Raw genomic sequence first — 17,493 nt, 5'->3', positions numbered from 1 at the left:
TTCGGGTGGGAGGGCACAGTTTGAGGTTTAAAATCATTGGAGTTCCTTTGAACCGGTTTGAACCAATCACTAATAACCGCCGTTTCGTTATACAGAGAAGTTTCTCTTCAGCACGCCCATAACAAGCACAGGTGCATCTTATCAGCAAATAATCACACGTTTCATCTGCGTAAGGGACCGTTCGTAATTTATAAACGGGGTCACCGGAGGGATTTTGAGTGCTTCAATCAAAAGTTGCATGACCCTCACCTGCCTGCAAAATAATTTTCAACGACCCTCCAGCAGTGTTTTAATAATAGACATGACCCTTCCCGGCCAATTGTCGATACCTTCCGCTCACGTAATAAAGCGCTATGAAAACACATCGACGTAAGCTATCGTTCTAAACTCACCCTCTGCTTTCTGATCTTACACATCACACTTCACCAAGATGGTGGCCATTTCAGTAGATTTATTCACTAACATTGTTGTGGAAACACAATAAGCATGGAAACTAAATGCACACTTCCTGCAACTGCATTAGCCTAGGCTACTTGAAATAAGTTACTCCTCTAGTAAGTATTCACATGAAATAAAACAATAAAACATTGAGACCATTCAACAAAGCACACTGGGTAATAACAAATTCAACACATGAACTTGTTGCTATGGACTCGTCTCTAGACTTCCTCAGTCATTGCAAAGCTGCCGAAGCTGAACATTATCCAAAACTCAATTTCTCAGACGAGCGTCAATTTGGGAGCAGGCTACACTCCTTCCTTCTCAAATGACTTGAAAAGGCCGTTTGCACAATTTCACAAATAATCACAGGGACCGAAAAATACCTAACATGAAAACTTTTTCTGGGTTTAGGCCTATCATTTTAACTTTTCCCCGCTGTCTTGCCGTTTTAATAGTTTCCCGTGGAATATCCCATATTACTGTAATACTCATAACATTAGCATTCTGGCCTGTCTCTGTGTTGTCCTGTTGTTAACCCTTGCCCTTCCAGAGAAACTGATGTATTCAAATCATCATTTTGCTTGCTTGAATGCGAACTCAGAGTGATGTTAACCTACAGTAGGCCTATTTAAGTTAACGACGTGGTTGTCGTGAGAGCACGATTCATTGTCGCTTGCAGTGTTCGGCCGTAGGCTATGTCTACGTGCGCACCTGCCAGGCTAAGAGCCAAAGAAATCCCCCTGTATATTCACTCCAAGTTGGCCTACCATAACTTACCAACTCTACACTGTAGACCATAAACTGGCTATTTATATGACCAATGTATTTGTTCAACTTTATGAAGCATAATTACGCACTGCTACTTGGAACGTAACACATTTTTGTTGGAGAGAGAATGACAGCGATTAACAAATTGCACTTGTTGCTGGTTACCAATAAATAGGGCCTATTTTAACAGAAAGGATGGAGCTCAGCAAAGCTAGAGATGGGCAGGAACAAGGTCAATTGGTAGAAATGCTAGTCAAAACGTTAGGAGCTGGATGTGTGGATGAATGAAGCACAAGTATGCTTTATAAGCATGCACACTGTTTAAAGTTAGGCTAGGCTACACGGTAAACTACAGGTAAACCAAAGTTAAATTTAGCTTTTTTAGGGCTGGATAAAGTTGACCAAATGGATATAGGCTGTTAGGCGTGAATAAAGTAGGCTACTTTGTTGCTCCAACCTTCCAACGTTAATGGGGAGGGATGTTGACATTTTCCGTATTTTGCGTGAGAAACCCGGGAAATCTCCCTTATTTTCATTGTTCAATGTTGACAGAGCTATGGAATGAAAGAGAACGTTATATGGCGACAGAAATCAACAATCAAAAAAGCCACTTTGATTTTTTGCTGTTTTCATTAATACAAAAGATGGGTGACCCCCCCTCCTAGACAAAAAAAAGTTAGGTGACCCTCCCCTCAACAAAGAATAAAAAGACATGACCCTCCCCTATTTTCCTCCGGTGGCCCCGTTTATAAATAACGAACGGTCCCTAACTCTCGCCAAAATGCATCATAGTGTTTTGTGAATGTACCCAATTCAAACCTTCATGTAAATGCATAAGTACTCCATAAGTACGCGCCACTTTTAAGCTTGTATGCGTTGTCGTTTTCGGGTGAAATTACCTTTTGAATGGGATTCCTATAGGGCCACTACTTTTTTTGATACAATCGCGTCAAAATCGCTATTTTTCAAACATGAAGGCTCGACACAACATGAAACTTTGATCGAAGCATCATCAGTGTCTCCAGGGGCGTAGATTTGCATGTCCCTACCAATATTCAGGTTGAAATGGGGGAAAAGCGCTCACATGCGCTACACAAAGAGTTATAAATCATTTCTCACTTCAGTGCTGCGGATCATCTCGTACAGATCTTGTAATGTGCAGTAGCCTATAAGAGTAAATCTCGCTGATTTGAAGTTACCTATAATAACTACCAGTGAGCCGCAGTCTCCTGCGCAGCATGCAGCGCTTCAGCTTTACTTCACTAATGAAGTGCGTCCAAATTCACCCATTCTTCTCTGTTGAACTCCTCGAGAAGTAGGCTACTCATCACACAAAGAGCCTTTTCTCAGCTTTTAAACGGTGCTAGCTAGCCACTGTTTGCTGTGATAAACAGTTTGCGAGAAAAATAACTTCATACGATTTAATAATATTCTCTGCGCCCATCTCCACATCCATTCGTCTCGGTGGAATATCGTAGTTAGGCCTACACACTCTTCACCCAACACATGACAAACCATATATCAGAATAAACAGCAGACCTTACCGAACACAACGGTGTAATGCATTCCCGTGTATAGTTAGCTGTTCCTGAGTAATCCGGTTTTGAAAAAAATTATAGCAAAATTCAACATGGTCTTTCGGCTGCATTTCTTAAAACTGAGCTGTGCTTACATCGCTATCTGTAAATATTAGAATCAAAGAATATACAGGCAGCTCACGGTTAAGAGTTTGTCAATGTAGCCTTAATGATTTCTTTTCACAAAATGCTAAGCATGCATGTATTTAAGTTTCCTAAAACTGAGCTGTGTTTAAATGGGCATAATTTCATAACAGACCAAATAGAAAATAAATGTTAAATATAGCCTACATATCTGTAGCCTACATATTAAAATTAAAACTACAGATTATGTAGGCTACACAGTGTAGTTAGATCAAGTTGGACAGTAGCACATTTTAATCATCGATAGTAGTTGGACAGTAGCACATTTTAATAATTTTAGTGGCGGGTAGTGGGGATAATCCTACTCCACTGTGACTTCGTTCGTGACACTCCTGTTAATAGGCTAAACTATTATTCACATTTGCTCAAAGATTGCATAAGTATAAGCCCTTTTTGCTCCCTACGTTGATGTATTCCAAACACGAACATTTATATTAAAAATTCAGAGACAACATATGTTCACATTCATGGCAAAATTCAAACGGGACCAGAAAATAATTATTTTCTCACATTCACTTGCATTAACGATTTTTCAATCTAGAGGTCCAGCGGGGATAGCGGAAAGGGCGGGACTTACCAGCTCTATTCCAGACAGAGTACTGTAAGGAAAATAAATCGACCGGAAGTACGTAGACAGGCCAAGGCCAGGCTATGCTAGACTAGCCCTGGCAGCAAATATAATTTAGCAAATATAATTTGCTGCTGCTAGGGTGCGTCTAGATTTCTAGGCTAGCTGCACACAGGATGGAGATGGGAAACATGAAAAACGGGGTTTACCTCCACGAATTGTGGTAGTAGACAGTTAGGTCACAGGATTAGCCCTCCTCTGGACTTTGAAGGGGCACCAACACTGGCACCAGTTTTCAGGATCCTGTTTAGGTTAGCCAAACCCTCATCCCATCCAGGTAACAGGTGGAGAGCAGGTCTACACAGGCTGTTGGCCGGATGTATCAGAAAGCAGCAGACAGCCTCACAGAGAACCTACTGCTAAGGGGGAAAGCACCAATCCTTACATTGTACTCTTTTTAATTGAAGCTGTTAATTTATTCATTAACAGACACTTTTAATCCAAAGTGATATATCAATTATATTACAAGGCCTTGCTCAAATAGCCTAGAAATCTAGACGCGCCCCTAGCGGCAGCCAGGGCTAGTCTAGCAACTCTCCGTTGGCTTGTGAGCTCCAGAAGTCGAAACTTAATCAGGCCAATGAAATCGCGTATAGAGTCGTTAGGTGGGCTTAACATAATGATTGATGGCAGAGTTGCAACGGTTTGGCTTGAATTCCCTGCTACTTGAAAACAAATAAGATGGATGTTGCTGTTGGCGAACAGTGTGACACGAGTTAAGCTTTTATTAAGTTGGCAAACATTTGAACTAGCCAACTAGCTCCGCTGGTGGGAAACGCATGGGACTGCCGCTGTCCTATTGCATGTAGAGGGAATTTGAAAGACAACTGATTATCCCGCCCCTCGGACTGAGCACTGCGAACGGTGAGTGCCCAGACCCTTGACCATGTTTACTCTGAATGATTTCGGACTTCGACGCAATCGGATAACACGACCAATTTGTACTGTCCTCCAACGTTGCAGCGCTGTCTTCATCAGTTTAGCTGGTTCCCCGGAATGCAAGGGGAAAAAGTAACGTGCATCATTGCTCTTTGCCAGAGTGTCTCGCAGAGACAATTTCATTGTGCTCTCGCGTACAAAGGCACAACGGCAAAGCCGGAAATTGAACTCACAACTTTTCAGGCTAGGCTACTGCAAGTTAGCCCAGCTCCCTAACCACTATGCTACCACCTCCCCACCCATACATGAAGCAATGTGTCTAGCATTTGTAACCTTGTCTTACCGTAACACACACATCAGAAAACAGCAAATAAAGTGTTTCTGTCCTTCGCAGCTGGGTCTCCTGTTTCTGTGTTCAGACAAACTGGAGGATCTGTCACTATGGAGTTCCAGCAACACCAGCAGCTGGAGAGGGAGAGTATAGATTTCATTCAGTGGCACTTTGGCCAACATAAAATAATGAAATATGTACCCCACAAAGACACTCTTACAGTATTCACCCATAAAGACAGAGTGGTGTTTAATAAAGGGACCTTCTCTCTGGAGCTGAAGAACCTGCATAAGAATGACAGTGGACTCTACAGAGGAGAGATCAGTGCTGAGACAGAAGTTCAGGCCGAGTTCCATCTCTTTGTTCAGGGTGAGACTGAAACTTTCTGCATCTTCCAGCATATGTATCTAATATATCCTAAATGAGTGTTGATGAACAGGATGTGCCTCTGTAAGTACTGAGAGATGGGGCAGCCGTGGCCTACTGGTTAGCGCTTCGGACTTGTAACCGGAGGGTTGCCGGTTCGAACCCTGAGTAGGAACGGCTGAAGTGCCCTTGAGCAAGGCACCTACTAACCCCTCACTGCTCCCCAAGCGCCGCTGTTGTAGCAGGCAGCTCACTGTGTCGGAATTAGTGTGTACTTCACCTCACTGTGTGCTGAGTGTGTTTCACTAATTCACAGATTGGGATAAATGCAGAGACCAAATTTCCCTCACGGGATCAAAAGAGTATATAAACGTATACTTAAATATGTGCCTGTGCGTGTGCTTGCTGTTCCGATCCAGTGTCTGCTCCCGTCCTGACCATCCTGTCTCAGACGTCCAGCAGTGACCTCTGTAATGTGACACTGACCTGTAGAGTTCGCAACCTCTCTCTGAACATCAGCTGCAGTAACAATATCTGCTGGCCGGAGGAAGAAGCCTCCCCTGACTCAACCTTCACCCTCTTTGTGACAGATGACACCATCACCTGTAACCATAGCAATCAAGTGAGCTGGAGAAACGCTACCAGGAAAATCAAGACTCTCTGTGGTAGGATGTGTTCACGGTCTAAATATTTCTTGCCATCTCTGGCTAATTACTGTGCATATGATTGACAATGTCTACATTTGATATCCCCCTCAGATCAGACGGTGAGAGTGTTTGAGATCGGAACTGTTATCCTGCTTATTGTGCTCTGTGTCTTTGTTCTTGTTGTGCCGGCCATTGTTTTGGTTCACTGGATAAAGAGACGACAGAAAGCAGGTATTGCTTAACAATCACTTGCACTTTCATTTGGGATGTGAAAACAGAGAAATAAAGGGAATACCTTGTTCATGTTCTTACAGCTGAAGCTGACATACAATCAGAGTACGCCTCAGTACAGGTAATCAAACTGTAAATCATACAGAGTATGTCATTGTTCTCGACTCAAGGTATAAAATACAATTAGCCCTACTTTTGATAGCAAAAGAGTTATTGACATGAAAGTCATTCCATCTCCTGCCATTACATTAAAGTGTCCTGTGTTCCTGATTTCTGGCACCTCTCCCTCAGTGCTAACACACACTAATACTGTGTATGTGTGTGTCCTGTGTGTGTACAGACTCCTCTGCCTCCACACTCTGCAGATCCTACTGTCTACAGCACTGTGCAGGCAGCCTCAGCCGTGGAGAGCCCCTATTCTCAGGTGCAGGAAACAGAATAACTTTCAAACACACTGAAACAGAATAACTTTCATGCAACTTTCAGAATAACACAATGAATCAGACGTTGTCTAAATATTGGGGGCTAAGGCACACCAAAGGTCAAACCAAAATGCCAAGGCACAACAACTTATAGTTACTGATTATGATGATTGTCACACACATTAGTAAAGCCTTAGCCAGGTGTTAATTATCATATGCCTATATTTTTTCCATGCATACGAGTGGTCATGCACTGCTTCACAGATTGGGATATGTGATTTTATTAGTAAATCTCTGACTACATAAAACTGTTTTTAATTAAGAAGCTCTGATGTTGATGCATTTAAAAAAATACCTCTTTAGCCTATGCAAAAATTAGCTATTGCTGATGGTTGTGTGTTGTGGTCTAAAATATTTATCACTGATATTTGTGAGTGTTGCAGTCTATATTACTCATTGCTGATGTTTGTGAGTGTTGTAGGGCAATTCCACGCAAAACTGTCACATCCATAGCGTCAACACAATGCACATACACAATACAATACCACTATACTGTACCATGTGTATACAATACACATGGTATTTAGTTGGCGTTATAGATGTGACAGTTTTGCGTGGAATTGCCATGTAGTCTAAATTACTCATTGCTGATGTTGTGTTTGTGTTGTAGTCTGCAGCAAACCCTATCTACAGCACTGTGCAGCAGACACCACAAATTGCCTCAGCTGATCATGCCTACCACACCTCTCCTACCAGCCTCTATGCTACTTTGAACTAGATGTAAAAACAGTGTTTATCTAAATGCCTTTTTACCATAATCAATTCTATTTCCATAATGTTTAATACTATTGGATGTAGTTATATATGTTGTATTATTACTATGGATGCTAAAGTTGACTAAAAAGAGGAATATAAAATCATGTTTTGGAAATTGATCTTAATGCCTTAAGTAAAAAAATTAGGAAATATCCAACCTTTATGGATACCAATTTTCTGTGTGAATGAATAATGTATCGTAAATAAATGTTCTTCCTTAAAATACAGGGGTCATAAGTATTCACACCCCTATGTTAAATTCCCATAAGGGCAGGCAGATTTTTATTTTTAAAGGCCAGTTATTTCATGGATCCAGGATACTATGCATCTTGATAAAGTTCCCTTGGCCTTCCCTGGAATTAAAATAGCCCCACATCATCACATATCCTTCACCATACCTAGAGATTGGCATGGTTTTATTTCAGTTAGCCTAATAGCTTGTTTGATTTGCACTGAGAGATGATCTTATGGAAAGTACCCCATGCCAAGCTTGAGACTGCAAAGCACATTGAGCTGTCCTGCATATGAAAAAAAAAGGGGGGGGGGGGGGGTGATGTGTTAATCACAAAATTTACTTGCGAAACTCTGTGGCTGCGCATTGTGCACCTGGTTCCTTATTTGGGTTTTGGGTTGACAGGTTTTATGACACAAAGGTTTAAGTTGAAAGTGTGATTGTGTATGTGTAGGGTGTATTTCATACACATACATCTGGCAAACTGAGAAATGTCAGACTAACAGAAAAAATGAACGGATCAGTGATTTTAAAATTAAGTTTGATGGTTATGCAAATTACGGGAGTTTTCCAGGAGAAATAACAAAATGGGAGGGGATTATCCTGTATCCAACAGTAAACAAGGATGTGCATCAGACACAGATAAACATTTCTGCACCAACATTAGGGTACAGATAAGCATTGAAAAAGCCTTGAGGAGAGACATTTTTTAATTCAATTGAACTTTTTGAAATATGTTCTTTTCAGAGGGGTCTGGAGTACTGCAGGACTTTGGTACAGCAATGTCCATTATCTTAATCGGGTGGCTGTTAACAGTGTCTACTGTTTACGATGTCTACTGCTTGGCTTATTTTTCTAACGCTTTCACTTCACACCTGTGTCTGTAAAAAGTGCACAGCTCTGTCTTTTGGTTAGCTGAACAGGACAGTCTCACAAGTTCACCTCCTGTGAAACCTATAAGCAGCAGCCGTTCTCATCTGTTCCGTTTCTGTCTTTCAGTTTAAACACCTCTTTGCAGCTCAGCCTTTCCCCTCAAATACTCAGTTGGTAATTGACCTCAGACGCATGATGTTTTTGATCAATTTTGTCACAGCACAGCCTCTGCCTATTACATGTTCACAGACTCATATGTATTTACTGCACATCTTCAGTGGGCCCAGCCCGGACCAGAGGACCCCTTTGTCCTGATTTACATTAGCTGGACCTTTGTCTCCACTATGGTGTACTAAACTAGCGACACAGCTCCCTCAACCACCTCAGTTCAGTCTTATAGCCCCCCTCCCACACACACACACACACACACAAAGAGGAAGTGGTGTAAGAGGCAGTGTGCCTTCTTTTTAACTGATCTAACCACCTTAAGTCTCTTAACCCTTTCATTTATTTGCCGGTTAAGTAGGACGTCTGTGACGGACAAGACAGTTATGTAATGAGTACATTAATGTAATGAGATCATTATAAGAGTAATGTAAAGGCCATTTGGAGATATTGGAATCCGGGTGGAACATGGGCCAGCGGTGTAATGCACCTCTTAGAAAATCAAATCATCAGGCTTTCATCCCTTCTGCTATCCATTCCAAGTCTGTCATCCCTTCTGGTATGATTATACTGAATACAGAGTAACCATTTTAAATAATCATTGTGTTAATATTTATGACTATTTTAAGCTAATATATTGTTTTATATTTCAACATTTATATATTACTGTACCTTCACATTTCTAAATTCTACATTTTTATTGATCTTAAATTATGCATTTATTTATTGACTTTTGTTTTTGATGCTATGTGTCTCTGACATATATGGACATATATTGAAAGATATACTGGGTTTCTGAAGGTCAAGAGAGTTAACTGAATTGAACGTCTGTGACAGCACTGCCCTCTACAGGCGCTATGTACTTATTGTACTCTCCCTGGCTGGCTACATCAGAGACTTTCTAATGAGGAGACACAGCACTCAAAAAATCCTCCATAGAAATGCATGGGGCTAGTTTGTAACGCCAATATGGTCGTTGTCTACACATATCACACCCCTTCCTAGGCAAAACGTCGACATGTGAATACATTGAGCCAATCATATGGTGTGTTGTGAAGACATCGTGCCAATCATGTGTTGTCAACTCGCCATTGGAGCAAGATTGGTGTCGTTAAGCATTTCTGCCGAATAGGATGCCCGATGAGTGCCCAAAAAGCGTTGCAATATGGCCGCCGAGTGGAGGGACTTGCCTAAAAGGACTTTGGCTACATGCATGTTTCATGATTTTAAGCATTGCTCAGATTATGGTTTACTGTAATTCAAAACAATTAAAACCTACTTTATGCTCATCTTCCACTCAGTACTCAATCATGGAACATGTTTAGTGTTGTCTTAAATTAAATAAATATATTTACACTCATTAATTTGCTATTTGCATTCATAGAGTCAGGACAACTTGTCCCTACACTCAAAAAAAGATTCTTGGTCCTAATAAACATTAAGAAACAGTTTTGTAACTGAAATGCATTAAGTAAAACATGTATTTATGCAAAACACATAAACATAATGTAAATGCACTCAGTGTCAACTGAATCTAAACAAATCAGGTAAACTTTATTTGACTATATCATCTAAGGTAGTTATGTGTGTGACACTCCAGCACAGTAGGTGGCAGCACTGATTTCCATACAGTGTTTTTTATGGACTAACTGAACTAGCATCCAAGAGGCAGATTTGGTGGGCATAGCCTACATAGACATAGCCTACACGAGTGATACTCAACCTGGGGTCTGCGACCCATAGGGGGTCCACGGAGGTACTGCAGGGGGGTCCACCAAACAATTCACCTCCAATTATTTCATCTGAAGCATTTTATTCCTCTTCCAAAAAAAAAAAATGTCCAACAAGCATAAATAGAACGTAGAAAAGATGCTTTATATTCGTTGATAAAATTACATATAGGCTACCTATGAGTCTTCATCACTGGGAACATGTCATGTGCAGCATCCTCTTCCAAAAATTAAAAATGTCCAACAAGCATAAATAGAACGTAGAAAAGATGCTTTATATTCGTTGATAAAATTACATATAGGCTACCTATGAGTCTTCATCACTGGGAACATGTCATGTGCAGCATCCTCTTCCAAAAATTAAAAATGTCCAACAAGCATAAATAGAACGTAGAAAAGATGCTTTATATTCGTTGATAAAATTACATATAGGCTACCTATGAGTCTTCATCACTGGGAACAAAAAAGTCTTCACAAAAGGACTTGAATGAAAGCCCAGATTGTCCTCTTTGAAATGATCCCAAACATAATAAAATCAAATATGCAAATATGTCTTTAACAAAGGCCAATAGCAAGATAGGCACCTGCGTCAGAAATGTGTTTTTCAAAGCGGGGGGGGTAACTTTAACAGCTAACACTAATAACACTAATTTATAATGCTGCAGATGATCCATTCACTTGAATGGGCCATCCCAACGTTTGGAGGTCTGATAATTCTCGATAACAGACCGCTGTCAAAGAAAATGGGTTTTGTGCTTCTAATTCACGTCTTTCACTCCGCAACTACTGAAAAAAAAGTGAAAGCAGATGGTTGATCAGCTGTGTTCTAAAGAATGTTTGATTCAAGTTCAGCGTGTGTTGTTGCAAACTATTTGTTTCTCAGCAAAAACCACGATGAAACGGTAACAAATAGGCTGTTAGGGTGACCAGATTTGGGTTTGTGAAAAAGAGGACACTTCAGTGGGGGGGGTCAACAGACATGGTGACTATGTATGATAATGAGCTTGATTGGCCGGCCCAACACTAACAGAAAAACACTGCCTCAAAAGACTATTTTGAACACTTGAAAGTTTTCAATGTGCAAAAACAATAATCACAATAAAAGCGAGCTCTATACACGCAAGATATATTTGGATGGCAACCCATCTTTAATGTTGCATATCTCTAAATTTGATCCAAGGTGTTTCTGAAAATACAAACTGAATCTTTTACAGTAGCCTAGCTCTATAATTTTGAACAATCTGTTTTGGAGCTTAATAATCCTGACCTGTGAAAACAGTTGTGTTGATGGGGACTGATGTGGATATGTTGTCCATTTTCGTATATCTATTCAATCATGTCTGGTCTATTATTAGGCCTACCTCTTTTCAATCCATTATTATTAGATATTTTTTTTGTAAAGAAATAGGCCTACATCTATCCCTTATGTTATGCCAACATATTTAATTCAAAGTCGTCCGGGATTTTGTTTATTCTAGCCTCAAACGTGTTTACAGCGAATTTGCATTGATCTCTCTTTCATTCATGTTTCATTCATGGGCAAAGCATCGAACGGCAGCGAGGGGTGAGAGCTCATCAGCTAAAGTGACAGAGTTATTCGACCTTAACATTACGTCTCCAAAAACATTTTGATGGCACATCAACTCATAACCATAGATTGTAAAAAATATAACATGACGAACACTTCTGCCATTGTCTGAGGGGCCTTCTTTGGACTATTGACGACCTAGCAACTTTCTAGATTTGGGTAGGAAACTGCACTTTGGTTATCCCTTTAAACTGCCTTTAAGGGATAGCCTGCACACTGACAACAGCAGATGTCAATAATCCTCTATCTAGGCTACTGTAGCCTATATGCAGGTGAATTAAATATGTTGGCATAACATAAGGGATAGATGTAGGCCTATTTCTTTACAAAAAAAATATCTAATAATAATGGATTGAAAAGAGGTAGGCCTAATAATAGACCAGACATGATACTGGGTCAGGCGCTGGCGGAACCACTGGGGTAAGGTCTTGGTCCTCAAACAGTGTGCATGGCTCCAGTTCCTCAAGTTCTCCTCTTCTCCACAGCATGAGGTCGACATGAACGGATCGTTGTCTGTTTCGTTCCCAGACACGGTATGTCACAGGACCTAAGCGCTTTATGACAGTAGCGGCAGTCCATTTCTCTTCTCCTCCCCTGAAATTTTTCACTCGGACTTGGTCGTTTTCCTGAAACTCTCTTAATTTCAGTCTGCATATTGTTTTGCCATTATTTTCAATTTACATCTCTATATAATCATCTCTATTCACATTATACACGCAGCGGCCATTGTGAACCAAAAACTAGGCTATGGGGTACGCAAACCATTTCATTGTTGTGTTATATGCATCTGCCAGTAATTTCTGAGAACACATTAATGATAGTCAGTGCACCCCATGGCCTCCTTTTGGTGTACACATGGCCACTACGTGAATGAGGCAAATAAAAAGACTGAAGATGTCTGCATGCAGCTGTTATTGGCTAATCTGAGTTTGATGGACAGGGCTTAGCGATAGGCCTTTTTTCCCCAAAGACTTATGATAGTCTTGGCTCTGTATCCAAATAGCTTCAGGCAGTCCAACTGAAATGTCAAGTGAAACTTGGGCCTAGCCGAATGATTAAAAACAGCACAAACAAGATTGTTGTGATTCTTCATGCCCGAAACTCAAAATTTCAACAATTTCAACAATAGAGAAATGAAACTGCTCTGACTGTTCTCAGAGATGTGTGAAAACATATTGTGTAAGAGCACATGTTAATGTAGTGAGTGAGAAAAAAATAAACAGTAGGCCTAGATACTACTACAATTAATTGTTTATTATCAATGGTCCACGGTATTGCAGTGATGAGCAAGTTCACAGAGCAAAGGGCACTGACAACGGCAACCAGTCCTATTGCCTCTATGCCAATAATTAACACAAATATAGGTCAATGAACCACAATGTTCCACAACGATCAACAGATGGTAAATCTTTGGGGGTGTTTGTTTTCCTGCCCTTGTAGCATCCCTTTCTACATTCCACAGTGGGGAGAAGTACACCTTGTCTAAATACTGTAGCTATTCTATTTCCTTATTACAGTAGCTGCATACTTGAGGTTAAAGATATTTAGGCATATCAAGTTTCTCACATACTGGAGCTTCAAGATACTTCATTGAAAGTGTTGGATAAAAGTCAGCTAAATGACTAAATGTAAATTCTTGAATTATTCTTAAAGGGACACCAGGCAACGTTTTCGGGTTAATTGCTCATCTTCGTAAATCGGTATATGGTTAAATGACTCGTTACAGGGCGAATGAAGACTCTCGTCCGCCCCTACTGCCTGTAGGAAGAATATACCGCTTGCAAGTTCAGTGTATCCTACCCGCCGACTGAAGCAGGATCAATTACATCCTGCATCCACAGCACAGAGGCAGGCTAACTAAACGCTAGCAATTGTTGCAAACGTGTGTATAATGGCAGAGCCGGCGAAAAAGCAGCGAAAACCCTTGACGGAAGATGCAAAGAAAAGGAAAAGAGCTTCAGACCGAGCGAAGGGGGAGTTTCGTAGATAAAAAGCATCAGGCTTGCCTGGTGTCCCTTTAATTCTGACAACACAAATTCTGATCACACTACATGAACATTTACATGTTACACACTTACATCCAGTGCTATTTGGTATTGCAGGGGCCAAATTGTTACATTACATTTGTTATTTTTAATCATTTAAATATATACATAATATTTAAATAATGTGTGAACAATGTGTGTGAACAATGACAAAGATTTATGGTCAAATATGTAAATGTATTAGTTTCTGCTTTCAATCCCTTTTTCACTTAACAAAACCCATATTTGTTGGCCATTTTTAAAAATTGGCTGGGGCCAAATCCGAGGCGACTATGATTCTAAATCTGATCAGACCCCCTTTGTGAGTTTTCATACCACATTTGATGATTTTATCACAAAGTGATCCATTTTTGTGCTTGACTGTCCCAATACCTGCTTTAGTAGTAGGCAACAACCTTGGCTGATTTGTGTGTGAAATGCCAAAGAGACAATGAAATAGTTCTTAAGATCTGTATGTCACCAGACTAGTAGTAGCCTTAAGGCTGCCCGTGACCAGACAGCAATATAGGTTTTGTCCTAAGTACTTTATAAACAGCAGTAGATAAACAGCAGTAGGCAGTGCAATCAATCAGGGAGGCAAAGGGGCTCAGACTCATATTACAAATTTATTAAATTAAATATAAATAAACACAAAGTCAATCACATTGGATCCACAGTTAAAATGCACATCAATACAACACTGTAATAAAACAAGAGACTACAGCCAGTAATACCGCCACCAGCAGCGCCAGACGCCCCACAGCAGTCCCCAGTCAGCACAGCACAGCACAGCACAGCACAGCACAGCAGTAAACAAATGAGCAAGCAAGCAGCAGGCGAGTTAGTAGCTTCAGTGTTCTCCGGCCTAGCCTAGCCAAGCAGTCATCCGCACGGCAACCCACAAATGTTCCAATCGCTCGGTACCTTCCCGTAAGTCCTCCACAGATCGTAGGCTACTCAGTTCTCCACCCGACCACCAGCAGCGATGTAATCGCTCAGCTGAAACAAAGGAGACTTTTGGCAGTACGGAGCAAACTACCACTGCTAATACACGTTGTTGTTCGAAGCAAAAAAAGGAGCTACTCACATTGCCGGGTGCAGACCAAATCTGCCACCCGGAATATAGCTTTTGCGTGGATGCCGAAATCCTGGAACTGCTCTGCTGTGTGTCCGGTTGTGTGTCCGACTGGGTAGGCCACCTCTGGCTCGGCCGCTGTGTCTTTTGCAGTTCTGACTTGATACCTCCTCTGTGTCTGTCGATCCTGCAAATATAGGGGGAAAAACACTCCCACACAGTGTTTGTCTGCGGGGAGAGAAAGAGAGTTCATGTTAGGCTACATGATGTAGCCTATTACTTGATTTGTACCTTTAAATACATCAATAACGAATTAAGGATCTTTCAGTTTGTTTATTTATTTAGTAGCCTAGGCCTAGCCTATGTCCATGAAGCTAGATTCAGATTCAATTAATCCAACATGCTAGCGAGCCAAGCCTAGAGCAATAACTCTTTGTTGAAGCATATAGCCTACAGTGCAAATTCTTCTTGTTTCAGTGTTTAGTTAATAAGAAACTTTGTCCCTACCTCAATATGAACTACAAAGGATAGCCTAGGCTAAAGGCACATTGTTGTTGTTTTTTTTGTTGGTTCGGGTAGTTAGTCAGCGCATCGGGTCGGGTGGGTGCGGATCGTCTCTCCTGACGGGTCGGGTGGGTGCGGATGTTAAAAACCTTAACCCCCGCAACACTAGAGCATACTGTAATGCAGCGTTGAATGGATGAATAGCTTACATAAGGGTACCCAGAACTTTTCAAACCACACTCAAGCTTATGGTTATTGTCCCCACCACTTCTAAAAACAAACTGACGCCCTTGATCACAAGGTTATGATTACCTCGACTGGCTTGGTCTAATAAGACGTAGTTTGCCTAATGTCACACTACTTCAACATTAAACTTACGTGACAGCCCGGGCTTTTAGTTTAAAATACAGCTAACGTTTGCTATTTTAACTAACTCCCTTCATGTGCAGCCTTTGCTAAACCATGAATGTTAACAAACAGGATCTGATCACCCCTCTAACGTTACACGTTATCTCTACCGTTAATGCTAACATTGTCTAGTTAGCAACTAGCTTGCCTCATATTACAACATTACATTACAACATGGGGGATTTATTGAAGGACTATTAAATTAGGCTGCATTAACTTGTCGCTACATGTGATGTAACATAACACATATAATCTTACATTAGCTCTTCTAGATAATTTTCCTGTGGTGGACTGTTGCACCGTTCAACAAATGTTAGCCATCAAGTCGCATTGGTAACGTTAAGCACTTCAAAATCTGTTATTTTAAGACCAAAGACAAAGCCGGAGTATAAGATTAACATTAATCCAAAGTCATTATATCATGCGACTTCTATTCAAATAACGTGAATTTTTCGTTTAATATGTGATTAGGAGACACTTACCGAAATCCTTGCAGGTGGAAAAAATGGCGCTGGAAAACTTCTGCTTCATTTGAAAACTGAGAAAAAAGTAGGCGGAGCTCTCCAGAGCACTTCTGACACTACATCTTTCAACTAAGTGATTTTTCACTGACACTGTAAAGTATCTTACACTATGTGTTGTTGTAATTGCTCGGAAAGAGTAAATGTACTTTTACACTGCATATTTGACACTGGTGAATTTACTGTGTATAATAAAAACTATACAGGATAGTAAGAGCTGAAATGTTGCCTTATTTATCAAATTTCCACCGCCACTAAAAAAGTGGGCCGGTCTTGGGCCTGAAACTCCCGGGCTGAAAAGTGGCCCCACTCCGGCCCTGCCCCCATTCAAGCTTTACTCAAAAGACTCCAATCTTTCAAGAATCTTTCCCAAATCTTGTCAAAGTTCTTTGGTGTAAGGAGGCCATTACGTGCACTATTTTATTCACGCTGCTAGGCAGCCTGGATTCTATGGACTTCGTTTTTACCTCAACGAAGGAACCAATCACTGAACCGAGGGAGGGCAGCAAGACGATGACGACACACCGAAGCCGTTATGAGCTATGTACAGACGGATTTGATAGACATTCGGAGTGGCAAATAAACGGCTCTGGGCATTCGTAAACCACGTTTCAAATACGAGAAAATGAATATCTAGTTCCCAGACCCCATCTTAACTCATTTAGTGCCAAAAACGTAATATTACGTTTTTCCTTCCCATGCGTTGAGTGCCAAAAACGTAATATTAAGTTTTTAGCTCTTTTTTTAAATTACGAAACTAGACACTCTAACACACCTTATATGTGATTTTGGACACTCTGTGATTAATGGAAATTAAATATATGACGATCGAAAACTCATGAAAACGCACATTCTGGACATTTTATCATAACTCGGTTGCCGCTTTGGGTCGAATCAGTGACGCATGCATGTCAGGTCAAAACCAGGCCATTTTCGTGGGTCTATCTGGTGGCAGTCTCACCAGGTCTCGCTGATCACTTCCCGGAAAGTTTACACAAGTAAGTAGCAACACTTCATATTTCATGAAAGACGTTATATCTCCATTTCTAGAAAAAAACGATTTTGATGAAAACTAGCCACTGTTTAGCTTGGGATTTCTCAAGAACAGAGGCGTGTAGAAATA

General features: G+C 40.8%; 1 protein-coding gene and 1 long non-coding RNA gene across 5 annotated transcripts in view; one reads left to right on the top strand and one right to left on the bottom strand.

Moving 5' to 3' along the window:
* The window catches only part of LOC121713528 (SLAM family member 7-like), a 34,744-nt gene extending 27,349 nt beyond the window's left edge, over positions 1 to 7,395 (top strand). For 2 of the 4 annotated variants that reach the window (XM_042098209.1, XM_042098196.1), the window contains exons 2-7: positions 4,832 to 5,137; positions 5,554 to 5,799; positions 5,893 to 6,012; positions 6,096 to 6,133; positions 6,353 to 6,436; positions 7,105 to 7,395. In XM_042098209.1, coding sequence (XP_041954143.1) covers positions 4,879 to 5,137; positions 5,554 to 5,799; positions 5,893 to 6,012; positions 6,096 to 6,133; positions 6,353 to 6,436; positions 7,105 to 7,212 — 855 coding nt within the window. In that variant the 5' untranslated portion in view covers positions 4,832 to 4,878 and the 3' untranslated portion in view covers positions 7,213 to 7,395. The remainder of the gene's footprint in view (positions 1 to 4,831; positions 5,138 to 5,553; positions 5,800 to 5,892; positions 6,013 to 6,095; positions 6,134 to 6,352; positions 6,437 to 7,104) is intronic. The other 2 variants (XM_042098217.1, XM_042098201.1) reach the window with 2 other exon arrangements.
* A 7,136-nt stretch (positions 7,396 to 14,531) lies between these two features.
* LOC121717064 lies at positions 14,532 to 16,553 on the bottom strand. Its single transcript, XR_006033805.1, has 3 exons — positions 16,332 to 16,553; positions 16,108 to 16,204; positions 14,532 to 15,165 (listed from the first exon to the last, which is right to left on the bottom strand). It is a non-coding gene; the product is annotated as an uncharacterized LOC121717064 (long non-coding RNA).
* Positions 16,554 to 17,493: the final 940 nt, after the last annotated feature.

The sequence above is a fragment of the Alosa sapidissima genome, chromosome 1 (genome assembly GCF_018492685.1).
Source record: "Alosa sapidissima isolate fAloSap1 chromosome 1, fAloSap1.pri, whole genome shotgun sequence".
NCBI lineage: Eukaryota > Metazoa > Chordata > Actinopteri > Clupeiformes > Clupeidae > Alosa > Alosa sapidissima.
This window is presented reverse-complemented; position numbering and strand designations above follow the sequence as displayed.